This window comes from Ranitomeya variabilis, chromosome 5, assembly GCF_051348905.1.
Source record: "Ranitomeya variabilis isolate aRanVar5 chromosome 5, aRanVar5.hap1, whole genome shotgun sequence".
In the NCBI taxonomy this organism is placed as follows: domain Eukaryota; kingdom Metazoa; phylum Chordata; class Amphibia; order Anura; family Dendrobatidae; genus Ranitomeya; species Ranitomeya variabilis.
The window spans coordinates 340,519,169-340,546,593 of record NC_135236.1 but is presented as its reverse complement, the minus strand read 5'-3'; the positions used below and the strand labels follow the sequence as shown (position 1 = coordinate 340,546,593).

General features: G+C 44.8%; 1 protein-coding gene across 3 annotated transcripts in view; it reads left to right on the top strand.

The window, feature by feature from the left end:
• Positions 1 to 27,425, top strand: part of LAMB4 (laminin subunit beta 4) — a 394,745-nt gene that overhangs the window by 259,548 nt on the left and 107,772 nt on the right. Inside the window, exons 37-38 of one of the 3 annotated variants that reach the window (XM_077264810.1) lie at positions 15,411 to 15,466; positions 15,996 to 16,194. The exons of 1 other annotated variant lie outside the window; for it this stretch is intronic. In XM_077264810.1, the coding sequence (XP_077120925.1) occupies positions 15,411 to 15,466; positions 15,996 to 16,194 (255 nt within the window). Of the gene's footprint in view, positions 1 to 15,406; positions 15,467 to 15,995; positions 16,195 to 27,425 lie in introns of all 3 variants that reach the window. One more of the 3 variants, XM_077264809.1, reaches the window with a different exon arrangement.

Genomic DNA, 27,425 nt, shown 5'->3' with positions numbered 1-27,425 from the left:
CCACCGCTACAGGGCAAGTGGGATGTGCGAAGCGAAGTGCCAGAATTGACCCATCTTAGAGATTAGAGATGTGCCTTTTCTGGGGTGGTTGAGAGCTGATGTTTTTAGCCTGGGGGGCCAGGATCCATGGCACCTTCCTAGGCTATTAATATCAGCCCGCAGTTGTCTGCATAGCCTCTGCTGATTATTAATTACAGGGGGAATCATCATCATTTTTTTAGGGTCCCTCATCTTAATAGCCAGTAAAGGCTAAGTATACAGTTGTAAGCTGATATTAATAGCCTGGGAAGCTCCATGGGTATTACCCCCTTCCCAGGTTAAAAATATCAGCCCCCAGCAGTTGGCGTTCCCTCTGCTGGTTTCGAAAATTGCGCGGGAGCCCATGCTGGCTTTTCTTCTATCTATATAATAAATATATATATATATACTAGCTGAAAAGCCCGGCGTTGCCTGGGCATAGTAAATATCAGTGGTTAGTTATAGCACCTCACTTCTCTTATTTTCCCATCACACCTCTCATTTTCCCCCTCACATCTCTCATTTTCTCCCTCACACCTCTCATTTTCCCCCTCATACCTCTCATTTCCCCCTCACTCCTCTCATTCCCCCCTCACTCCTCTCATTCCAACCAAACACTTCACATCTGTCATTTTCCGATCACTCCACTATTTTCCCTCACTCCTCTCATTTTGCACTCACACCTTTTCATTTTCACCTCACACCTCTCATTTTCCCCTCAGTATATACATGTTTGTCATCTCCCTTATATATAGTATACACCTGTATGTCATCTCCTCCTATATATAGTATATACCTGTATGTCATCTCCCCTGTATATAGTATATACCTGTATGTCCTCTCCCCTGTAAATAGTATATACCTGCTGTATGTCATCTCCTCCTGTATATTGTATATACCTATGTGTCATCTCCTCCAGTATATAGTATATACCTGTATGTCATCTCTTCTGTATATAGTATATACCTGTATGTCATCTCCCCTGTAAATAGTATATACCTGCTGTATGTCATCTCCTCCTGTATATAGTATATACCTGTATGTCATCTCTTCTGTATATAGTATATACCTGTATGTCATCTCCTCCTATATATAGTATATACCTGTATGCCATCTCCTGTATATAGTATATACCTTTGTCATCTCCCCTGTATATAGTATATGCCTGCTGTATGTCATCTCCTTCTCTATATACCTATGTGTCATCTCCTCTTTTGTATAGTATATACCTGTATGTCATCTCCTCCTGTATATAGTATATATGTGTGTCATCTCCTCCTGTATATAGTATATACCTGTATGTCATCTCCTCCTATATATAGTATATACCTGTATGTCATCTCCTCCTGTATATAGTATATACCTGTAAGTCATTTCCTCCTGTCTATAGTATATACCTGTGTGTCATCTGCTCCTGTATATATTATATATCTGTGTGTCATCTCCCCTGTATATAGTATATACCTGTATGTCATCTCCTCCTGTATATAGTATATTCCTGTATGTCATCTCCTCCTGTATATAGTATATACCTGTATGTCATCTCCTCCTATATATATAGCATATACCTGTATGTCATCTCCTCCTGTATGTAGTATATACCTGTAAGTCATCTCCTTTATATAGTATACTAGCTGTACTACCCGGCTTCGCCCGGGTTAATGACTGCTGTTAGCAAAATAGAATGTGTTAACAAAAATTTATTCTGCACACAAAAACCACAAAACAAATAGATAGAAATGTAATTATTAAAAGGCAAAAACTAAGCAAATAGAAGCATTTCACAACATATATTAGCTTTGTTATACTGAGAATGTCTTTGTTGCCTATATTAACCAATCAGAGCTCAGGTTAATTAACTGTAGCAAAATAGAAGCTGAGCTGTGATTGGTTGCTATTGGCAGCCTGATAAATCCCCAGCCAACAGGAAGCCCTCCCCCCTGGCAGTATATATTAGCTCACACATACACATAATAGACAGGTCATGTGACTGACAGCTGCCGTATTTCCTATATGGTACATTTGTTGCTCTTGTAGTTTGCTTATTAATCAGATTTTTATTTTTGAAGGACAATACCAGACTTGTGTGTGTTTTAGGGCGAGTTTTATGTGTCAAGTTGTGTGTGTTGAGTTGCGTGTGGCGACATGCATGTAGCGACTTTTGTGAGATGAGTTTTGTGTGGCGACATGCGTGTAGCAACATTTTGTGTGTTGAGTTGCATGTGACAGGTTAGTGTAGCAAGTTGTGTGCAGCAAGATTTGTGCATGGCGAGTTTTGCGCGTGGCGAGTTTTATGTGTGGTGCATTTTGAGTATGTGCAAGTTTTGTGTGAGGCAACTTTTGCATGTGGTGCAACTTTTGTACATGTGGCAATTTTTCTGTGTGTGCAAGTTTTGCATGAGGTGAGTTTTCCATGAGGTGAGTTTTGCACGTGTGGCGAGTTTTGCGTGAGCCTAGTTTTGCATATGGCGAGTTTTGCATGTAGCGAGTTTTGAGTGGTGACTTTTGTGTTTCGACTTTTATGTGGCGAGGTTGGTGTGTGTGTGTGGTGAAATGTGTGCTGAGGGTGGTATATGTGTTCAAGCACGTGGTAGTGTGTGGCGCATTTTGTGTTTGTGTTCATATCCCCGTGTGTGGTGAGTATCCCATGTCGGGGCCCCACCTTAGCAACTGTACGGTATATACTCTTTGTCGCCATCGCTCTCATTCTTTAAGTCCTCATTGTTCACATCTGGCAGCTGTCAATTTTCCTCCAACACTTTTCCCTTCACTTTTTCCCCATTATGTAGATAGGAGCAAAATTGTTTGGTGAATTGGAACGCGCGGGGTTAAAATTTCACCTCACAACATAGCCTATGACGCTCTCGGGGTCCAGACGTGTGACTGTGCAAAATTTTGTGGCTGTAGCTGCGACGGTACAGATGCCAATCCCGGACATACACACATACATACATACACACATTCAGCTTTATATATTAGATATACCTGTATGTAATCTCCTGTATATAGTATATACCTGTGTGTCATCTCACCTATATATAGTATATATCTGTGTGTCATCTCCTGTATATAGTATATACCTGTATGTCATCTCCTCCTATACATAGCATATACCTGTGTCATCTCCTCCTGTATATACTATATACCTGTAGGTAATCTGCTCCTGTATATAGTATATACCTGTGTGTCATCTCCTCCTGTATATAGTATATACCTGTATGTCATCTCCTCCTGTATGTAGTATGTACCTGTATGTCATCTCCTCCTCTATATAGTATATACCTGTGTGTCATCTCTCCTGTATATAGTATATATCTGTGTGTCATCTCCTCCTGTATATAGTATATACCTGTGTGTCATCTCCCCTGTAAATAGTATATACCTGTGTGTCATCTCCTGTATATAGTATATAGCTGTATGCCATCTCCTCCTGTATTAGCCCTCGTTCACACGTTATTTGGTCAGTATTTTTACCTCAGTATTTGTAAGCTAAAATGGCAGCCTGATAAATCCCCAGCCAACAGTAAGCCCACCCCCTGGCAGTATATATTAGCTCACACATACACATAATAGACTGGTCATGTGACTGACAGCTGCCGGATTCCTATATGGTACATTTGTTGCTCTTGTAGTTTGTCTGCTTATTAATCAGATTTTTATTTTTGAAGGATACCAGACTTGTGTGTGTTTTAGGGCGAGTTTCGTGTGTCAAGTTGTGTGTGTTGAGTTGCGTGTGGCGACATGCATGTAGGGACTTTTGTGAGATGAGTTTTGTGTGGCGACATGCGTGTAGCAACTTTTTGTGTGTCGAGTTGCATGTGACAGGTTAGTGTAGCAAGTTGTGTGCAGCAAGTTTTGCGCATGGCGAGTTTTGCGCGTGGCGAGTTTTATGTGTGGTGCCTTTTGAGTATGTGCAAGTTTTGTGTGAGGCAACTTTTGCATGTGTTGCAACTTTTGTGCATGTGGCAATTTTTCTGCGTGTGGCAATTTTTCTGCGTGTGCAAGTTTTGCGTGTGGCGAGTTTTGCACGTGTGGCGAGTTTTGCATGTGGAGAGTTTTGCGCGTGGCGAGTTTTGAGCGGCGACTTTTGTGTTTCTACTTTTATGTGGCGAGGTTGGTGTATGTGTGGTGAAATGTGCACTGAGGGTGGTATATGTGTTCGAGCACGTGGTAGTGTGTGGCGCATTTTGTGTGTGTGTTCATATCCCCGTGGTGGTGTGATTATCCCATGTTGGGGCCCCACCTTAGCAACTGTACAGTATATACTCTTTGGTGCCATCGCTGTCATTCTTTAAGTCCCCCTTGTTCACATCTGGCAGCTGTTAATTTGCCTCCAACACTTTTCCTTTCATTTTTTCCCCATTATGTAGATAGGGGCAAAATTGTTTGGTGACTTGGAAAGCGCGGGGTTAAAATTTCACCTCACAATATAGCTTTGACGCTCTCAGGGTCCAGACGTGTGACTGTGCAAAATTTTGTGCCTGTAGCTGCGACGCCTTCAACACTTTTCCTTTCACTTTTTCCCCATTATGTAGATAGGGGCAAAATTGTTTGGTGAATTGGAAAGCGCGGGGTTAAAATTTCACCTCACAACATAGCCTATGACGCTCTCGGGGTCCAGACGTGTGACTGTGCAAAATTTTGTGGCTGTAGCTGCTACGGTTCAGATGCCAATCCCGGACATACATACATACATACATACATACACACACACACACATTCAGCTTTATATATTAGATACCTGTGTGTCATCAGCTCCTGTATATAGTATATATCTGTGTGTCATCTCCTCCTGTATTAGACCTCGTTCACACGTTATTTGGTCAGTATATTTACCTCAGTATTTGTAAGCTAAATTGGCAGCCTGATAAATCCCCAGGCAACAGTAAGCCCTTCCCCCTGGCAGTATATATTATTCTCACACTTACACATATTGTAATAGACAGGTCATGTGACTGACAGCTGCCGTATTTCCTATATGGTACATTTGTTGCTCTTGTAGTTTGACTGCTTATTAATCAGATTTTTATTTTTGAAGGATAATACCAGACTTGTGTGTGTTTTAGGGCGAGTTTCATGTGTTAAGTTGTGTGTGTTGAGTTGCGTGTGGCGGCATGCATGTTGCGACTTTTGTGAGATGAGTTTTGTGTGGCGACATGCGTGTAGCAACTTTTTGTGTTGAGTTGCATGTGACAGGTTAGTGTAGCAAGTTGTGTGCAGCAAGTTTTGCGCATGGCGAGTTTTGCTCGTGGCGAGTTTTATGTGTGGTGCGTTTTGAGTATGTGCAAGTTTTGTGTGAGGCAACTTTTGCAACTTTTGTGCATGTGGCAATTTTTCCACGTGTGCAAGTTTTGCATGTGGCGAGTTTTCCATGAGGTGAGTTTTGCACGTGTGGCAAGTTTTGCGTGAGCCTAGTTTTGCATGTGGTGAATTTTGCGCGTGGCGAGTTTTGACTTTTGTGTTTCGACTTTTATGTGGCGAGGTTGGTGTATGTGTGGTGAAATGTGTGCTGAGGGTGGTATATGTGTTCAAGCACGTGGTAGTGTGTGGCGCATTTTGTGTGTGTGTTCATATCCCCGTGTGTGGTGAGTATCCCATGTCGGGGGCCCCACCTTAGCAACTGTACGGTGTATATGCTTTGGCGCCATCGCTCTCATTCTTTAAGTCCCCCTTGTTCACATCTGGCAGCTGTCAACTAGCCTCCAACACTTTTCCTTTCACTTTTTCCCCATTATGTAGATAGGGGCAAAATTGTCTGGTGAATTGGAAAGCGCGGAGTTAAAATTTCGCCTCACAACATAGCCTATGACGCTCTCGGGGTCCAGACGTGTGACTGTGCAAAATTTTGTGGCTGTAGCTGCGACGGTGCAGATGCCAATCCCGGACATACACACATACACATTCAGCTTTATATATTAGATATACAGTATATATATATATATGTCAGTGACATCTATATATCTATGTATTTTATGTGTATACTGTATAGCTATCTATTCTATTCTAAACTGTCACTCTGTGATTTTACTGTACACAGCACATGAATTGCTGGCTTATATTATTTATATATATATATCTATACTAGCTGTACTACCCGGCTTCGCCCGGGTTAATGACTGCTGTTAGCAAAATAGAATGTGTTAACAAAAATTTATTCTGCACACAAAAACCACAAAACAAATAGATAGAAATGTAATTATTAAAAGGCAAAAACTAAGCAAATAGAAGCATTTCACAACATATATTAGCTTTGTTATACTGAGAATGTCTTTGTTGCCTATATTAACCAATCAGAGCTCAGGTTAATTAACTGTAGCAAAATAGAAGCTGAGCTGTGATTGGTTGCTATTGGCAGCCTGATAAATCCCCAGCCAACAGGAAGCCCTCCCCCCTGGCAGTATATATTAGCTCACACATACACATAATAGACAGGTCATGTGACTGACAGCTGCCGTATTTCCTATATGGTACATTTGTTGCTCTTGTAGTTTGCTTATTAATCAGATTTTTATTTTTGAAGGACAATACCAGACTTGTGTGTGTTTTAGGGCGAGTTTTATGTGTCAAGTTGTGTGTGTTGAGTTGCGTGTGGCGACATGCATGTAGCGACTTTTGTGAGATGAGTTTTGTGTGGCGACATGCGTGTAGCAACATTTTGTGTGTTGAGTTGCATGTGACAGGTTAGTGTAGCAAGTTGTGTGCAGCAAGATTTGTGCATGGCGAGTTTTGCGCGTGGCGAGTTTTATGTGTGGTGCATTTTGAGTATGTGCAAGTTTTGTGTGAGGCAACTTTTGCATGTGGTGCAACTTTTGTACATGTGGCAATTTTTCTGTGTGTGCAAGTTTTGCATGAGGTGAGTTTTCCATGAGGTGAGTTTTGCACGTGTGGCGAGTTTTGCGTGAGCCTAGTTTTGCATATGGCGAGTTTTGCATGTAGCGAGTTTTGAGTGGTGACTTTTGTGTTTCGACTTTTATGTGGCGAGGTTGGTGTGTGTGTGTGGTGAAATGTGTGCTGAGGGTGGTATATGTGTTCAAGCACGTGGTAGTGTGTGGCGCATTTTGTGTTTGTGTTCATATCCCCGTGTGTGGTGAGTATCCCATGTCGGGGCCCCACCTTAGCAACTGTACGGTATATACTCTTTGTCGCCATCGCTCTCATTCTTTAAGTCCTCATTGTTCACATCTGGCAGCTGTCAATTTTCCTCCAACACTTTTCCCTTCACTTTTTCCCCATTATGTAGATAGGAGCAAAATTGTTTGGTGAATTGGAACGCGCGGGGTTAAAATTTCACCTCACAACATAGCCTATGACGCTCTCGGGGTCCAGACGTGTGACTGTGCAAAATTTTGTGGCTGTAGCTGCGACGGTACAGATGCCAATCCCGGACATACACACATACATACATACACACATTCAGCTTTATATATTAGATATACCTGTATGTAATCTCCTGTATATAGTATATACCTGTGTGTCATCTCACCTATATATAGTATATATCTGTGTGTCATCTCCTGTATATAGTATATACCTGTATGTCATCTCCTCCTATACATAGCATATACCTGTGTCATCTCCTCCTGTATATACTATATACCTGTAGGTAATCTGCTCCTGTATATAGTATATACCTGTGTGTCATCTCCTCCTGTATATAGTATATACCTGTATGTCATCTCCTCCTGTATGTAGTATGTACCTGTATGTCATCTCCTCCTCTATATAGTATATACCTGTGTGTCATCTCTCCTGTATATAGTATATATCTGTGTGTCATCTCCTCCTGTATATAGTATATACCTGTGTGTCATCTCCCCTGTAAATAGTATATACCTGTGTGTCATCTCCTGTATATAGTATATAGCTGTATGCCATCTCCTCCTGTATTAGCCCTCGTTCACACGTTATTTGGTCAGTATTTTTACCTCAGTATTTGTAAGCTAAAATGGCAGCCTGATAAATCCCCAGCCAACAGTAAGCCCACCCCCTGGCAGTATATATTAGCTCACACATACACATAATAGACTGGTCATGTGACTGACAGCTGCCGGATTCCTATATGGTACATTTGTTGCTCTTGTAGTTTGTCTGCTTATTAATCAGATTTTTATTTTTGAAGGATACCAGACTTGTGTGTGTTTTAGGGCGAGTTTCGTGTGTCAAGTTGTGTGTGTTGAGTTGCGTGTGGCGACATGCATGTAGGGACTTTTGTGAGATGAGTTTTGTGTGGCGACATGCGTGTAGCAACTTTTTGTGTGTCGAGTTGCATGTGACAGGTTAGTGTAGCAAGTTGTGTGCAGCAAGTTTTGCGCATGGCGAGTTTTGCGCGTGGCGAGTTTTATGTGTGGTGCCTTTTGAGTATGTGCAAGTTTTGTGTGAGGCAACTTTTGCATGTGTTGCAACTTTTGTGCATGTGGCAATTTTTCTGCGTGTGGCAATTTTTCTGCGTGTGCAAGTTTTGCGTGTGGCGAGTTTTGCACGTGTGGCGAGTTTTGCATGTGGAGAGTTTTGCGCGTGGCGAGTTTTGAGCGGCGACTTTTGTGTTTCTACTTTTATGTGGCGAGGTTGGTGTATGTGTGGTGAAATGTGCACTGAGGGTGGTATATGTGTTCGAGCACGTGGTAGTGTGTGGCGCATTTTGTGTGTGTGTTCATATCCCCGTGGTGGTGTGATTATCCCATGTTGGGGCCCCACCTTAGCAACTGTACAGTATATACTCTTTGGTGCCATCGCTGTCATTCTTTAAGTCCCCCTTGTTCACATCTGGCAGCTGTTAATTTGCCTCCAACACTTTTCCTTTCATTTTTTCCCCATTATGTAGATAGGGGCAAAATTGTTTGGTGACTTGGAAAGCGCGGGGTTAAAATTTCACCTCACAATATAGCTTTGACGCTCTCAGGGTCCAGACGTGTGACTGTGCAAAATTTTGTGCCTGTAGCTGCGACGCCTCCAACACTTTTCCTTTCACTTTTTCCCCATTATGTAGATAGGGGCAAAATTGTTTGGTGAATTGGAAAGCGCGGGGTTAAAATTTCACCTCACAACATAGCCTATGACGCTCTCGGGGTCCAGACGTGTGACTGTGCAAAATTTTGTGGCTGTAGCTGCTACGGTTCAGATGCCAATCCCGGACATACATACATACATACATACATACACACACACACACATTCAGCTTTATATATTAGATATATATCTATATATATAAGAGGCATCGTGATTACTCGCTAATCCCGCCCCCTGCACAGTAGCTCCACCCCCCATCCCATCACCACACACAATCCCGCCCCCCACCACAATACCACACATAATCCCACCCCCCACCACATTACCACACACAATCCCACCCCCCACCACATTACCACACATAATCCCGCCCCCACCACATTACCACACACAATCCACACCACATCACCACATTACCACACACAATCCCGCCCCCCCACCACATCACCACACATGATCCCGCCCCCCCAACACATCACCACACATAATCCCGCCCCCCCACCAATTTATGTTTTGTTATGAAATTTGTTTAGATGCTGGAATGAATAAAAAAACGCACATCTTACTGAATCCAGTTTGTTTTTGATTTTACACTGTGAATAAAATCTATTATTAGTATTCAGATTTTTAATGATTATTATTATAGTGCTTTGGAACAAAGCACTATACTGTTATTCCACCGTGGTAAACTTCTTCTTATTCTTATTATTCAGTCCGCACGTAATGCGGCCCGAACCGCTAAACTCACAGACTCCAGTGAGGTGTCATTTCGAAGCCAGCGTTCCTGAGAGGTGTGCTAAGTATTTTTCGTGCCGATCGGATTTGTAGTTTTTGCGCAATTTGTGTTTGAAAAAAGTCTTTCAATGCGTTTCAATAGAGAAATTTTCCTATACGTTTATAATGGGCTGGTTTCTGAGGCAATTTCTAAAAATAACTGCCACCTGGCCGATTAGCTCATTGATATGCGCAGTCAGACACAGTTACTATGCCAACGCCTATGAAATCTACATCAGCTCACCAGGTCACAAGTTTTGTCAGATAATATCAGCTCTTAAAGTGACAGTACAGCACAATTCCAAACCACTATCTGTAGTCTTATAATTATTAGACTGTGGCCCGGTTCTAACTCATCGGGTATTCTAGAATATGTATGTCCACGTAGTATATTGCACAGCCACACAGTACAAAGCGCAGAGCCACGCAGTACACAGCGCAGAGCCACGCAGTACACAGCGCAGAGCCGCGCAGTACACAGCGCAGAGCCGCGCAGTACACAGCGCAGAGCCGTGCAGTACACAGCGCAGAGCCGTGCAGTATAAAGCGCAGAGCCGTGCAGTACACAGCGCAGAGCCGCGCAGTACACAGCGCAGAGCCGCGCAGTACACAGCGCAGAGCCGCGCAGTACACAGCGCAGAGCCGCGCAGTACACAGCGCAGAGCCATTCAGTACACAGCGCAAAGCCGCGCAGTATAAAGCGCAGAGCCGCGCAGTACACAGCGCAGAGCCGCGCAGTACACAGCGCAGAGCCGCGCAGTACACAGCGCAGAGCCGCGCAGTATAAAGCGGAGAGCCGCGTAGTACACAGCACAGAGCCGCGCAGTACACAGCGCAGAGCCACGCAGTACACAGCGCAGAGCCGAGCAGTACACAGCGCAGAGCCGAGCAGTACACAGCGCAGAGCCGCGCAGTACACAGCGCAGAGCCGCGCAGTACACAGCACAGAGCCGCGTAGTACACAGCGCAGAGCCGAGCAGTACACAGCGCAGAGCCGCGCAGTACACAGCGCAGAGCCGCGCAGTACACAGCACAGAGCCGCGTAGTACACAGCGCAGAGCCGAGCAGTACACAGCGCAGAACCGCGCAGTACACAGCACAGAGCCACGCAGTACACAGCGCAGAGCCGCGCAGTACACAGCGCAGAGCCGCGCAGTATAAAGCGGAGAGCCGCGCAGTACACAGTGCAGAGCCGAGCAGTACACAGCGCAGAGCTGCGCAATACACAGCGCAGAGCCGCGCAGTACACAGCGCAGAGCCGCGCAGTACACAGCGCAGAGCCGCGCAGTACACAGCGCAGAGCCGCGCAGTATAAAGCGGAGAGCCACGCAGTACACAGCGCAGAGCCGCGCAGTACACAGCGCAGAGCTGCGCAGTACACAGCGCAGAGCCGCGCAGTACACAGCGGAGAGCCGCGCAGTACACAGCGCAGAGCCGAGCAGTACACAGCGCAGAGCCGCGCAGTACACAGCGCAGAGCCGCGCAGTACACAGCGCAGAGCCGCGCAGTACACAGCGGAGAGCCGCGCAGTACACAGCGCAGAGCCGCGCAGTACAGAGCGCAGAGCTGCGCAGTATAAAGCGCAGAGCCGCGCAGTACACAGCGCAGAGCCGTGCAGTACACAGCGCAGAGCCGCGCAGTACACAGAGCAGAGCCGCGCAGTACACAGCACAGAGCCGCGCAGTACACAGCGCAGAGCCACCCAGTATACAGCGCAGAGCCGCGCAGTATACAGCGCAGAGCCGCGCAGTACACAGCGTAGAGCCACGCAGTATGCAGCGCAGAGCCGCGCAGTATACAGCGCAGAGCCGCGTAGTATACTGTGCAGAGCCCCGCAGTAAACAGCGCAGAGCCGCGCAGTACACAGCGTAGAGCCACGCAGTATGCAGCGCAGAGCCGCGCAGTATACAGTGCAGAGCCCCGCAGTATACAGCGCAGAGCCGCGCAGTACAAAGCGCAGAGCCGCGCAGTATACAGCGCAGAGCCGCGCAGTATACAGCGCAGAACGCGCAGTACACAGTGCAGAGCCGCACAGTACACAGCGCAGAGCCGTGCAGTACACAGCGCAGAGCCGCGCAGTACACAGCGCAGAGCCGCGCAGTATACAGCGCAGAGCCGCGTAGTATACAGCGCAGAGCCGCGTAGTATACAGCGCAGAGCCGCGTAGTATACAGCGCAGAGCCACGCAGTATACAGCGCAGAGCCACGCAGTATACAGCACAGAGCCACGTAGTTATACTGCCCAGTCACGTAGTATATTGTCCAGTCACATAGTATACTGCATATCCCTGTTAAAAAAAAAAAAGAATTAAAATAAAAAAGTTACATACTCACCTCCTGGAGCGGCCGGTATCTGATGGTTGTTGCACCTCCTAGAGCGGCCGGTACACGATGCTTGTTGCACCTGGAGTGGCCGGTACCCGATGCTTGTTGCGCGCTCCGGTCCCAAGAGTGCATTGCGGTCTCACGAGATGATGACGTAGCGGTGTTGTGAGACAGAAAGACGGAAGTGCCCTTAGACAATTATATAGTAGATTACCCCGCTCACCAAATCGGACCCCGAGGGGCCCGGCTCACCAAATCAGACCCAGAGTGACCCCGCCCCCTAAATCAGTCCCAGAGTGACCCCGCCCACCAAATCGGACCCAGAGTGGCTCCGCCCACCAAATCGGACCCAGAGTGACCCCTTCCACCAAATCAGACCCAGAGTGACCCCTTCCACCAAATCGGACCCAGAGTGACCCCTTCCACCAAATCAGGCCCAGAGTGACCCCGCCCACCAAATCGGACCCAGAGTGACCCCACCCACCAAATCGGACCCTGAGGTGCCCAGCCCACCAAATCAGACCCTGAGGTGCCCAGCCCACCAAATCGGACCGAGTGACCCCACCCACCAAATTGGTCCCTAAGGTGCCCCGCCCACCAAATCGGACCCAGAGTGGCTCCGCCCACCGAATCGGACCCAGAGTGGCCGCGCCCACAGAATCGGACCAAAAGTGACCCCGCCCACCGAATCGGACCTAGATTTACCCCACCCACAAAATCAGACCCAGATTGACCCAACCCACCAAATCGGACCGCCTGAGGGGCACCCAAGTGTCAAAGTCTTGCAGGGGCAGCCCGGGCACCATTCCAAAGCACTATCTGTAGTTCCTTCAGGAAATACCCATCTAGTTATTGTTATTAACTTCATTTTAAGTTAATTTACCACCTGCATAAGCGCTATTGAATGTTGTCATTATTTACTTTAGGTTAATCACCTGCAGCGTTAATTAGATAGCAATGAGCGTGCCGAGCGTTAGCTGGCTGGAAACAGCTAGCATATATATATATATATATATATATATATATATATATATATATATATATATATATATATATAGAAATTGAAAAAGGAAGGCAGCACTCCAGTATTTGCAAAGGTGAAAAAGCTGTGACGTTTATTTCAGACCCACATCTTCATACGACGTTTCGGCTCACACTGAGCCTTTCTCAAGCAGTGGGAGGTTACAATTCATGTGCTTATATACCTGTGATTCACAATTATTTGCATACCATACAGCCATAAAAAGTGTTTACAGTGTTAAATAAAAGTTAATTCATTTCATAAGTGTTTCTTTAATATACAAGGTGCGTTGTGCTAAAGTGCTGTTATGGACTATTCAGACTCCATTAATACTCCAATTATTTGCTTGCAACTTATTGCGTTCTTATATAACAAACTATTGCCATAATGGTTCATATTTACAGGTGTCATTGAGTTTTTTAGCGCTTACCCCACCAAATGAACGAGACCCACATGGAGGACTGTATGGACGCCAGTCTCGGCGTTCCCTATATTCTACTGCGCATGTCTGAATATTCACTTCCTGGTATGCGAGTCAGTGAGATTGCGCCTGCGCATAGGTGCCCAGTTAGTGCCGTTCCTCCATCTTAGTTGTGGCATCCCACTTCATATTACTTATTATTTAGCGCTTCAGCGCTGGGCACTATTTTTGCTGTACTGCACCATCCTATATATGGCTATATCAATAATGATGTTATTAATAGCATTGGTCCTCTAATTTTATCACAGTATTGTTTATACTACTTATATGATTCACTTTTGGCTGATAGGACAATACCTTATTCAGGCTATCAGCCAAAAGTGAATCATATAAGTAGTATAAACAATACTGTGATAAAATTAGAGGACCAATGCTATTAATAACATCATTATTGATATAGCCATATATAGGATGGTGCAGTACAGCAAAAATAGTGCCCAGCGCTGAAGCGCTAAATAATAAGTAATATGAAGTGGGATGCCACAACTAAGATGGAGGAACGGCACTAACTGGGCACCTATGCGCAGGCGCAATCTCACTGACTCGCATACCAGGAAGTGAATATTCAGACATGCGCAGTAGAATATAGGGAACGCCGAGACTGGCGTCCATACAGTCCTCCATGTGGGTCTCGTTCATTTGGTGGGGTAAGCGCTAAAAAACTCAATGACACCTGTAAATATGAACCATTATGGCAATAGTTTGTTATATAAGAACGCAATAAGTTGCAAGCAAATAATTGGAGTATTAATGGAGTCTGAATAGTCCATAACAGCACTTTAGCACAACGCACCTTGTATATTAAAGAAACACTTATGAAATGAATTAACTTTTATTTAACACTGTAAACACTTTTTATGGCTGTATGGTATGCAAATAATTGTGAATCACAGGTATATAAGCACATGAATTGTAACCTCCCACTGCTTGAGAAAGGCTCAGTGTGAGCCGAAACGTCGTATGAAGATGTGGGTCTGAAATAAACGTCACAGCTTTTTCACCTTTGCAAATACTAGAGTGCTGCCTTCCTTTTTCAATTTCTATGATATTTGGGTGGATGAGTGGACTGTCCTGCCTGGGAGGCCTGGCACCCGTCGGTGAGCTTGTGCTGTTTTCATCTTTTTTTGTATCTATATATATATCTATATATATATATATATATATATATATATATATATATACATAGTATATATATATTTATGTAAATTTATGTGTTTGTGTTTTTTTATGTATATTTCCTTTTAAAACGATGTGTAAATGACAGAGAATTGCTGTATGTAAAAGCTCATGTTAAAATCACACTGCAATTGGATAGCAATTGCACTGCATTCAGATGTAAATCGGATGCTAAGTGTGAAAAATCGGATTTTACCCGCATGACATTCGCATTTCACTCTCAGAAGGGAGACTCAAGCCGACTTTTCATACGTTTAGTGTGACTCTGGCCTCAGGTGCTGGCACCAACCATACATGATAATAAGCGCTCGGGAGCTCCATAAGCTTCAACCTGAAATCCGCCATACATGTGCAGAGGATGTGAGAAAGGGATTGATGTTATTGCAGACTAATGTATAAAAACAATCTTTTAGCCAGTAAAACATATAATCAAGCTATATTCCTGGTGGGTACAGAGCCAGATATGCAGATAACTTGTCATATTAGAAGAGGAGATTAGAAGGGGAAATTATACTAGATTTTTAAAGCAAATTATACCTTCATGGTGACATTATAACGTCATTAGTAAATATGCATTTGATTGCTGTTTCACTGGTTATTTATAGACAGCGTACCAGTCCACCAATGTCGGGAAATGAGTGGAGGCAAGACACCAGCGGAAGTTGGTAAGAATTATCTAGTATAAACACTTGTTTGGTTGTAAATTGCTTAAATAATCCTATAGTATTACTATTCTTCATGGCAGTTTTATGTTAAAGCCTCATAATCGCTGCTAAATTAAAAGCCTGCTATTGGCCATATTCAAGCTGCAATTTTTAGATGCATATTGTGGAGGTGTTATCCTCTACTTCGGTTCTTTCAGCTATACATTATGTGTCACTATGCCACCAACCTCATCAGGTCTGCAAAATGTATTTAATATTGTATGAGGGTTTGTATTGTGACATCTGGGGACAAATCTGCATTCATTTCACATTTAAATTTAAATGTTTACTTAAAAAAACAATAAATAAAAAGCAATGAACACGGAATGTAAATAACAAAGAAACACTCATTGATGTGACTGATACAATGATTCAGTATATTCTTGTTGAAAAAGCCAGTTAATGGTTTGATAAAGAAGAGCAGAAACAAAATAGGAATAAGAATAAGAAAATTCCATAACGTACTGACCTGATGTTGTTCTCTTTTCAGATGGCACTGTAGGCGCAGAAGAAATAGAGAAGATAGCAAATGCAATTCTGGATATTAAGCTCCCAGTTGCTCCTTATGATTTAATTAACATGTTAAACAAAATTAAAAAGTATTGTGATGATTACAAGAATAACAAAATAGACTTGCAAAACCAACTGGAAGAAGTGAAAAAACTCACCCAGAGAGCCAAAGATGCTAAGTAAGATTTTGCTTGTCAAAGTTATGGTTATGATTCAGTTTGGTGGAAAAAGTCATTAAAGGGAACTTGACACTTCCAGGAATGCTATTAACCTGATGATATAGGGTTAATTTGGAAGTGATGTTAAAGTCAAGTTAGGCCGGTTTCACACATCAGTGGCTCCGGTACGTGAGGTGACAGTTTCCTCACGTACCGGAGCCACTGACACACGTAGGCTACTTTCACACTAGCGTTAACTGCAATCCGCCACAATGCGTCGTTTTGCCGAAAAAACGCATCCTGCAAAAGTGCTTGCAGGATGCGTTTTTTCCCCATAGACTAACATTAAGCGACGTATTGCGACGGATTGACACACGTCGCAACCGTCGTGCGATGGTTGCGCCGTGTTGTGGCGGACCGTCGGGACCCAAAAACACTACATGTAACGTTTTTTGCTCACGACGGTCCGCTTTTTCCGACCGCGCATGCGCGGCCGGAACTCTGCCCCCACCTCCCCGCACTTCCCCGCACCTCACAATGGGGCAGCGGATGCGCTGGAAAAATGCATCCTCTGCCCCCGTTGTGCGGCGGAGACAATGCTAGCGTCGGGAACCTCGGCCCGACGCACCGCGACGGGCCGAGCCCGACGCTAGTGTGAAAGTAGCCGTAGACACATTAAAATCAATGCATCTGTGCAGATGTCATTGATTTTTTGCGGACCGTGTCTCCGTGTGCCAAACACGGAGACATGTCAGTGTTCGTGGGAGCGCACGTATTACATTAAAGTCAATGGGTCCGTGTAAAACACGTACCGCACACGGACGTTCTCCGTGTGCCGTGCAGGAGACAGCGCTCCAGTAAGCGCTGTCCCCCCCACATGGTGCTGAAGCCGCGATTCATATCTTCTGTGCAGCAGCGTTTTCTGTAAAGAAGATATGAATAATCCATTTTTTTACTGGTATTTCGTGTTTAAAATAAACTCCTTCGTTGGCTGTCGCTGCTTCCTGTCCTGGCCGCACCTTCTACTGTATGCGGTCACATGGGGCCGCCGATTACAGTCACCTCCCATAGGGGTGGAGCCGCATATTCATTACTGTAAATGAGCGGCCCCACGTGACCGCATACAGGAGAAGCTGCGGCCAGGACAGGAAGCAGCGACAGCCAACGAGGGAGCCGGGTGAGTATTTTCAGAACAGCGGGGGGGGGGCGCACAGGGGGTGGGGACATGGAGCTTTATTTTAAACACGAAATACCAGTAAAAAAATGGATTATTCATATCTTCTTTACAGCAAACGCTGCTGCACAGAATATATGAATCGCGGCTTCAGCACGATGCAGGGGACAGCGCTAAACTTTAGCGCTGTCTCCTGCACGGTGCGTGTGGTACCCAGTGGGCACACGGGAGGCACACGTGTGCCACACTGATGTGCCACAGAAACGCAGGGCACACGGACACGGATAATTCCGGTACCGTTTTTTTCCGGTACCGGAATTATCTGGACGTGTGGGACAGGCCTTAGGCTTCCTTACTGAAGAGGTGGGGTCAGGAAGAAAATAAACTTATATCCACCCTGTAGCTGCTCACTGCCAGACAAAGGTGCAGGTAGTGATAACAGTCATCGCTCAATCTACAGCAAACATGCTGTAATCACTCCCGGCATTTTGATTGCTATCCTGCTCCCCAGTGTATATCTGCCAAGCAAGCTGTCAGTGAAAGTACAGGAAGAATAGTAGCAGGCTCACTATATAGTGAAAAATGACTATAATTGCTCCCTGCACCGCCCCAATGATTGGAAGCAAGTGGCTGCAGGGAAGATATAAGTTCTATTTCTCCCTAGAACCGCTTCTCAAAAAAGTGGGCTACACGTAATTTAAACTCTACTTACAGATTTACCCTATATCTACAGGTAAATAGCATTGCTGGATGTGACAGGTTCCCTTTAATGCTTACCTATCAGTATAAATAAAAAATCACAGTGTGCCAGAGTGGTGCATATTACTTGAGCTTTGGGTTAATTTTAAACCTTTTTAGCAGGGTCAGATGGCTGAAGATTTTCTGATTCAAGAGAATCGGCTTGATTATGCAAATGACACTCCACTCAAACTCTGATCAGAGTGTGAGCATAGTAGGCACAGATTCTGTCGGATATAGAAATCGCACGCATGCTTTCTTTTTTACTCAGCGTAAATTTACCTGTGGTGCGTCTTTTACCTCTACAACATGTACATTTTTGTCGTGAATAGGCTGAGTTTTATTTCCCAATGACTTGCTCTAGATGCAGAAAATCCACAGGCAAAAAAGCACATGCATGTTTAGTGCATTTTCTTTGCGCAAATGCATGATAAATGCATGTAATTCCATATGGCTATATCAATATAGTTTTGTCAAAGCCAAATGCCAGGAAGAATCAAAAAGATAGCAGTTTTGTTTAAAACATGACAAAACAGAGACAAAAACTGCAGCATTGAAACGTGATAAAAAGCACTCAAACCCACAATGAAAAAATTACATAATAGGTACAGAAAATCTGCAACATGAAAAATTCACCAAAAGTTCATCATGGGAACTTAGCCTAATGGGTTAAAAAGATAGCTCCTGTTACTGCTTTTAGAGCATGTATGAAGAGAGCTTAAAGGAAACCAGTCAGCAGATTTTGCTGCTATAAGATATGGCCACTTCCTTTCAGGGCTTATCTACAGCATTCTACAATGCATTCTACAATGCTGTAGATAAGCCCCTTGTATGACCTGCAAGTGAAGAAAAATAAGTTATATTATACTCTCTCCGTGGGGCGGTCCGGTGCAGTCTGGTCTGATGGGTGTCGCATGTTCGGGTCCGGCGCCTCCCATCTTCTTGCGATGCTGCCCTCCTGCTTGCTTCATAGCTCCCCGGCATCGGCGCTCCTATGCAGGCATACTTTTTTGCCCTGTTGAGGGCAGAGTAAATTCCTGCAGTGCACAGGCGCTGGGCCTCTCTGACCTTTAAAGGTGCCTGTGCAATGCAGTACTTTACTCTGACCTCAACAGGGCAGAGAAGTACACCTACGCAGGAGCACCGATGCCGGGGAGTGAGGAAGAAGCAGAAGGGCGGTGTCACAAGAAGATGGGAGGCCTCGGATCCGGACCTGCAACACCCATCGGACCGGACTGCTCCCCCGGGTGAGTATAATATAACTTATTTTTCTTCACTTGCAGGTCATACGGGGGGCTTAGCTACAGCATTATAGAATGCTGTAGATAAGCCCTGAAAGTCGGTGGCAGCATCTTATAGCGACACAATCTGCTAACAAGTTCCCTTTAAGGAGTTAAGTATGTATGGAGGGAGCTTAAGGAGGGATTTTTTTCTCACTAGCAAAGTATACTTTAATCAATAGATTTTGGAATAATAATAAGTTCCACAATTAGATATTTTAAAAAAAGTTCTTGTGCTGAGATAATCTTATAAACATGCCCCTGATGTGTACTGTGCAATGTCTGTCTTACTGTGCAAGAACATGATCTGATCAGACCACATCTCCTGGGCAGGGGAGGAAGCATAAGGGTAAACAGACAGGACATCGTGACTGTTTAATCCCTTAATGACCACCGATATACCTTTTAACGGCAGCAGTTAAAGGTACTTATGCCTCAGCGCTGCTTTTTAATGGCGCTGAGAAATAAGTGGATAGAACCCCCCAGTGTCACAATTTCTCTGGGGTCACGGCTAGCTGAGTCCCCAGAGAACATGATTCAGGTCGGTTTTTACCGACCCCATTGTTGTGATTGCCGTTAAGGTTATAACGGCAACTGCAAAAAAAAGTCTGATTTCCCATTTCATTTCTCTCTCCTCTGATGTGATCACACATCAGAGGAGAAAGAAATGGGGCCCTCTGATCCCCACAGGTACCTCCGGTGTCCCTGCATCCCCCCCTGTGAAGTGCCGCCGACGTCTTCTTTCGGGAGAAAATTGCGGGAGCACACAAAGTGTGCCCGCCGAGATCTGCCGGCCTGCACCCAGCAACAATAGGAAGCTTTTCCTATTGGTTCATTTTGATCACTGTGATAGACCCTATCACAATGATTAAAATACAAAAAGTAAATAAAAACCCCCTTTATCACCCCTTAATTAGGTAAAAATAATAAATTAGAAACAATTATTTATTTCCATTTTTCCATTTGGGTTAGAGTTGGGCTAATGTTCGAGTTGGGCTAAAGTTAGGGTTTGGCTAAAATTAGGGTTAGGGCTAGGTTTAGATTTGGGGCTAGGGTTAGGGTTGGGCTAAATTTAGGGTTGGGCGAAAGTTAGGGTTGGGCTAATGTTACGGTTGGGCTAGGGTTAGGGTTGTGGTTATGGTTGGGATTACAGTTATGGTTGTGATTAGATTTAGGGATGTGTTAGGGTTAGGTTTGTGGCTAGGGTTATGGTTAGGGTTGGGATTAGGGATAGGGGTATGTTGGGGTTAGGTTTGGAGTTAGAATTGGGGGATTCCACTGTTTAGGTACATCAGGGGGTCTCCAAGCGCGACATGGCGCCACCATTGATTCAAGCCAATTTTGCATTCAAAAGGTCAAACGTGCTCCCTCCCTTCTGAGCCCTGCCATGCGCCCAACCAGTGGTTTTCCCCCACATACGGGGTATCGACGTACTCAGGAGAAATTGCACAACAACTTTTGTGGTCCATTTTCTCCTGATACCCTTTTGAAAAAAAAATTTGTTCCAAAGTAAATTTCTTGTGAATAAAGTGAAATGTTCATTTTTTTCTTCCACATTGCTTTAGTTCTCATGAAGCACTTAAAGGGTTAATAAACTTTTTGAATGTGGTTTTGCACACCTTGAGGGGTGCAGTTTTTAGAATGGTGTCACTTTTGGGTATTTTCTGTTATATTGACCCCCCCAAAACTCACTTCAAATTTGAGGTGGTCCCTAAAAAAAAATGGTTTTGTAAATGTTGTTGGAAAAATGAGAAATCTCTGGTAAACTTTTAACCCTTATAACAACAACAAAAAATTATCTTTCCAGAATTATGCTCATGTAAAGTAGACATATGGGAAATGTTATTTATTAACTGTTTTGTGTGAGACCACTCCAGGGATGGACTGGGACTGATATTCAGCCCTGGCATTTGAAATCACACAGGCCCATGCTGTCCCTGACCCCCCGAGCCTCAGATGGGGATATATTACAAATAATACCCTGCCTGGAAGAAATCAAGATTTTTTTTAAAGACCAATATTTCTAATAATACCAATAATATCGCTATATAAGATTAAATAATTTTTATATCATAATAATAATATTACAATATTACAGACAAATACTAACAGACCATAACCAAATATTTCCAGCATATACAGTATTAACTCCTTAGTGACAGAGCCAATTTGGTACTTAATGACCGAGCCAATTTTACAATTCTGACCACTGTCACTTTATGAGGTTATAACTCTGGAACGCTTTAACGGATCCCGCTGATTCTGAGATTGTTTTTTCGTGACATATTGTACTTCATGATAGTGGTAACATTTCTTCGATATTACTTGCGATTATTTATGAAAAAAACGGAAATATGGCGAAAATTTTTAAAATTTTTCAATTTTCAAACTTTGTATTTTTATGCCCTTAAATCAGAGAGATATGTCACGAAAAATAGTTAATAAATAACATTTCCCACATGTCTACTTTATATCAGCACAACTTTGGAAACAAAATTTTTTTTTGTTAGGGAGTTATAAGGGTTAAAATTTGACCAGCAGTTTCTCATTTTTACAACACCATTTTTTTTTTAGGGACCACATCACATTTGAAGTCATTTTGAGGGGTCTATATGATAGAAAATAACAAAGTATGACACCATTCTAAAAACTGCACCCCTCAAGGTGCTCAAAACCACATTCAAGAAGTTTATTAACCCTTTACGTGCTTCACAGGAACTGAAACAATGTGGAAGGAAAACATGAACATTTAACTTTTTTTTGCAAACATTTTAATTCAGAACCATTTTTTTTATTTTCACATGTGTAAAAACAGAAATGTAACCATGAATTTTGTTATGCAATTTCTCCTGAACACGCCAATACCCCATATGTGGGGGTAAACCACTTTTTGGGTGTGCCGCAGAGCTTGGAAGTGAAGGAGCGCCGTTTGACTTTTTCAATGCAGAATTGGCTGGAATTGAGATCGGACGCCATGTCACGTTTAGAGAGCGCCTGATGTGCCTAAACAGTGGAAACCCCCCACAAGTGACACCATTTTGGAAACTAGACCCCTTAAGGAACTTATCTAGGTGTGTGGTGAGCCCTTTGAACCCCCAAGTGCTTCACAGAAGTTTATAACGTAGAGCCGTGAAAATAAAAAATCGCATTTGTTTACACAAAAATGATCTTTTTGCCCACAAATTCTTATTTTCACAAGGGTAACAGGAGAAATTAGACCACAAAAGTTGTTGTGCAATTTCTCTTGAATACGTCGATACCCCATATATGGGGGTAAACCACTTTTTGGGCGCACCGCAGAGCTTGGAAGTGAAGGAGCGCCTTTTGACTTTTTCAATGCAGAATTGGCTGGAATTGAGCTCGGACGCCATGTCACGTTTAGAAAGCCCCTGATGTGCCTAAACAGTGGAAACCCCCCACAAGTGACCCCATTTTGGAAACTAGACCCCTTAAGGAACTTATCTAGAAGTGTGGTGAGCACTTTGAACCCCCAAGTGCTTCACAGAAGTTTATAACGTAGAGCCGTGAAAATAAAAAATCTGATTTTTTTCTACAAAAATGATCTTTTTGCCCCAAAATTTTTATTTTCACAAGGGTAACAGGAGAGATTAGACCACAAAAGTTGTTGAGCAATTTCTCCTGAGTACGTCGATACCCCATATGTTGGGGTAAACCACTGTTTGGGCGCACCGCAGAGCTTGGAAGAGAAGGAGTGCCGTTTTACTTTTTCAATGTAGAATTGGCTGGAATTGAGATCGGACGCCATGTCGCGTTTGGAGAGCCCCTGATGTATCTAAACAGTGGAAACTCCCCACAAGTGACCCCATTTTGTAAATTAGACCCCTTGAGGAACTTATTTAGATGTGTGGTGAGCACTTTAAACCCCCAGGTGCTTCACAGAAGTTTATAACGTAGAGCCGTGAAAATAAAAAATCGCATTTTTTCTACAAAAATGATTTTTTGCCCCCAAATTTTTATTTTCACAAGGGTAACAGGAGAAATTAGACCACAACAGTTGTTGTGCAATTTTTCCAGAGTATGTCAATACCCCATATGTGGGGGTATACCACTGTTTGGGCGCACCGCAGAGCTTGGAAGAGAAGGAGTGCAGTTTTACTTTTTCAATGTAGAATTGGCTGGAATTGAGATCGGACGCCATGTCGCGTTTGGAGAGCCCCTGATGTGCCTAAACAGTAGTAACCCCCCACAAGTGACCCCATTTTGGAAACTAGACCCCCCAAGGAACTTATCTAGATGTGTGGTGAGGACTTTGAATGCCCAAGTGCTTCACAGAAGTTTAGAATGCAAAGTCGTGAAAATAAAAAATATTTTTTTTTTCCACAAAAAAGATTTTGTAGCCCCCAAGTTTTTATTTTCTCAAGGGTAACAGGAGAAATTGGACCACAAAAGTTGTTGTCCAATTTATCCTGAGTACACTGATGCCCCATATGTGGGGGTAAACCACTGTTTGGGTGCACGGCAGACCTCGGAAGGGAAGGAGCACCGTTTTGGAATGCAGACTTAGATAGAATGGTCTGTGAGCGTTATGTTGGGTTTGCAGAGCCCATGATGTACCTAAACAGTAGTAACCCCCCACAAATGACCCCATTTTGGAAACTAGACCCCCAAGGAACTTATATAGATGTGTGGTGAGAACTTTGAATGCCCAAGTGCTTCACAGAAGTTTAGAATGCAAAGTCGTGAAAATAAAAAATATTTTTTTTTCCACAAAAAAGATATTGTAGCCCCCAAGTTTATATTTTCACAAGGGTAACAGGAGAAATTGGACCCCAAAAGTTGTTGTCCAATTTATCCCGAGTACGCTGATGCCCAATATGTGGGGGTAACCCAGTGTTTGGGCGCACGGCAGAGCTCAGAAGGGAGGGAGCACCATTTGACTTTTTGAGCACAAAATTGGCTGTCGTGTTTGGAGACCCCCTGATGTACCTAAACAGTGGAAACCCCCCAATTCTAACTCCAACCCTAACCCCAACACAACCCTAACCCTAACCCCAACCCGATCCATAATCCTAATCACAACCCTAACGATAATCACAACCCTTACCCCAAAACAACCCTAATGTCAACCCTAACCATAACCCTAATCAAAACCCTAAATCCAACACACCCCTAATCCTAATCTCAAACCTAACCCTAATCCCAATACACCCCTAATCCCAACCCTAACCTTAACCCTAATCCCAAACCTATCCCTAATCCCAAGCGTAACCCTAATGCCAACCCTAACCCTAATACCAACCCTAATCCAAACCCTAATCCCAACTCTAACCCTAACTTTAGCAACAACCCTAGCCCTAACTTTAGTCGCAACCCTAGCCCTAACTTTACCCTCAACCCTAGCCCTAACCCTAACCCTAAATTTAGCCCCAACCCTAACCCTAGCCCTAATCCTAACCCTAGCCCTAACTTTAGCTCCAACCCTAACCCTGGCCCTAACTTTAGCCCCAACCCTAACCCTAGCCCTAAGGCTACTTTCACACTTGCGTCGTTTGGCATCCGTCGCAATCCGTGGTTTTGGACAAAAAACGGATCCTGCAAATGTGCCCGCAGGATGCGTTTTTTGCCCATAGACTTGTATTGCCGACGGATCGCGACGTGCACTGGATCAGTTGTGTTTTGGCGGACCGTCGGCACAAAAAAAGTTCAATGTAACGTTTTTTTACGTCGCGTCCACCATTTACGACCGTGCATGCGTGGCCGTAACTCCGCCCCCTCCTCCCCAGGACATAGATTGGGCAGCAGATGCGTTGAAAAACTGCATCTGCTGCCCACGTGCACAATTTTCACAACGTGCGTCGGTATGTCGGGCCGACACATTGCGACGGCCCCGTACCGACGCAAGTGTGAAAGCAGCCTAACCCTAAATTTAGCCCCAACCCTAACCCTATATTTAGCCCCAACCCTAACCCTAATTTAGCCCCAACCCTAACCCTAAATTTAGCCCCAACCCTAACCCTAACCCTAATTTTAGCCCCAACTGCTTTCTCCTGCCGGCCGGCAGATGGCGACAGATGGCGGGCGCACTGCGCATGCGCCCGCCATTTTGTTTCCCAAAGAAGACGCCAGCGGCCAGGAGAAGAAGCAGGAGGACCCAGGTACATCGGTGAGTATAATAGGGTCCCCGAATCCCCCTATTTCTCTGTCCTCTGATGTGCGATCACATCAGAGGACAGAGAGTTACACATCGCTTTTTTTTTTTTTTTGCGACCGCCGGTAAACAGTTAATTACCGGCGATCGCAAAACAGGGGTCGGTATAACTGACCCCGATCATGTTCTTTGGGGTCTCGGCTACCCCTGGCAGCCGAGACCCCAAAGATCCTCCCGGTGCCGGCCGGCGGGCGCACTGCGCATGCGCCCACCATTTTTTTGCCGGAAAAAGATGGCGGCGCCCATCAGGAGCCACGAGGAGCACCGGGGGAGACAGGTGAGTATCGGGGGGCTATCGGGGACCCGTTTTCTCTGTCCTCTGATGTGCGATCACATCAGAGGACAGAGAAATTAAAAGGGAAATCGCGTTTTGGTTTTTTTTGCGATCGCCGATAAACGGTTAATTACCGGCGATCGCAAAAGCGGGGTCGGTAAACCCCCCCCGAATCATGTTCTCTGGGGTCTCGGCTACCCCCGGCAGCCGAGACCCTGGAGAAAATCGGACTCTGGGGGGCGCTATTTACTTTTTCCACAGCGCTGTTAATTAACGGCTAGTGTTGAGCATTCCGATACCGCAAGTATCGGGTATCGGCCGATACTTGCGGGTATCGGAATTCCGATACCGAGATCCGATACTTTTGTGGTATCGGGTATCGGTATCGAAACAACATTAATGTAATAATGTGTAAAAGAGAGAATTAAAATAAAAAATATTGCTATACTCACCTCTCCGACGCAGCCTGGACCTCACCGAGGGAACCGGCAGCGTTCTTTGCTTAAAATTCACGCGTTTACTTCCTTACGTGAAGTCCCGGCTTGTGATTGGTCGCGTGCCGCCCATGTGGCCGCGACGCGACCAACCACAGCAAGCCGTGACGTAATTTCAGGTCCTTCAGGATTTTAAAATTACATTCTGGCTTGTGATTGGTCGCGTCGCGGCCACATGGGCGACGCGACCAATCACAAGCCATGACGTCATGGGAGGCTGGACACGCGCGCATTTTAAAATGCGCGCGTGTCCTGCCTCCCATGACGTCCTGGCTTGTGATTGGTCGCGTCGCCCATGTGGCCGCGACGCGACCAATCACAGCAAGCCGTGACGTAATTTCAGGTCCTTCAGGATTTTAAAATTACGTTCTGGCTTGTGATTGGTCGCTTCGCGGCCACATGGGCGACGCGACCAATCACAAGCCGTGACGTCACGGGAGGCTGGACACGCGCGCATTTTAAAATGTCCAATCACAAGCCAGAACGTAATTTTAAAATCCTGAAGGACCTGAAATTACGTCACGGCTTGCTGTGATTGGTCGCGTCGCGGCCACATGGGCGGCACGCGACCAATCACAAGCCGGGACTTCACGTAAGGAAGTAAACGCGCGAATTTTAAGCAAAGAAGGCTCCCGGTTCCCTCGGTGAGGTCCAGGCTGCCTCGGAGAGGTGAGTATAGCAATATTTTTTATTTTAATTCTTTCTTTTACACATTAATATGGATCCCAGGGCCTGAAGGAGAGTTTCCTCTCCTTCAGACCCTGGGAACCATCAGGGATACCGTCCGATACTTGAGTCCCATTGACTTGTATTGGTATCGGGTATCGGTATCGGATTGGATCCGATACTTTGCCGGTATCGGCCGATACTTTCCGATACCGATACTTTCAAGTATCGGACGGTATCGCTCAACACTATTAACGGCGCTGTGGTTTTAGTACCCTTAGTGGCCGCCGTTAAAAGGCGTATCGGCGGTCGTTAAGGGGTTAATAATACCACCATACTGATCGCTATAGGGATTGAGGTTAAAGTCTCTGTAAATTCCTCATAGCGCACACTGTGAGGGTTCTCCGGTGACAGAATTACGAGCGGCCATCATGTGAGCGCAAGAATGCGATTCTCA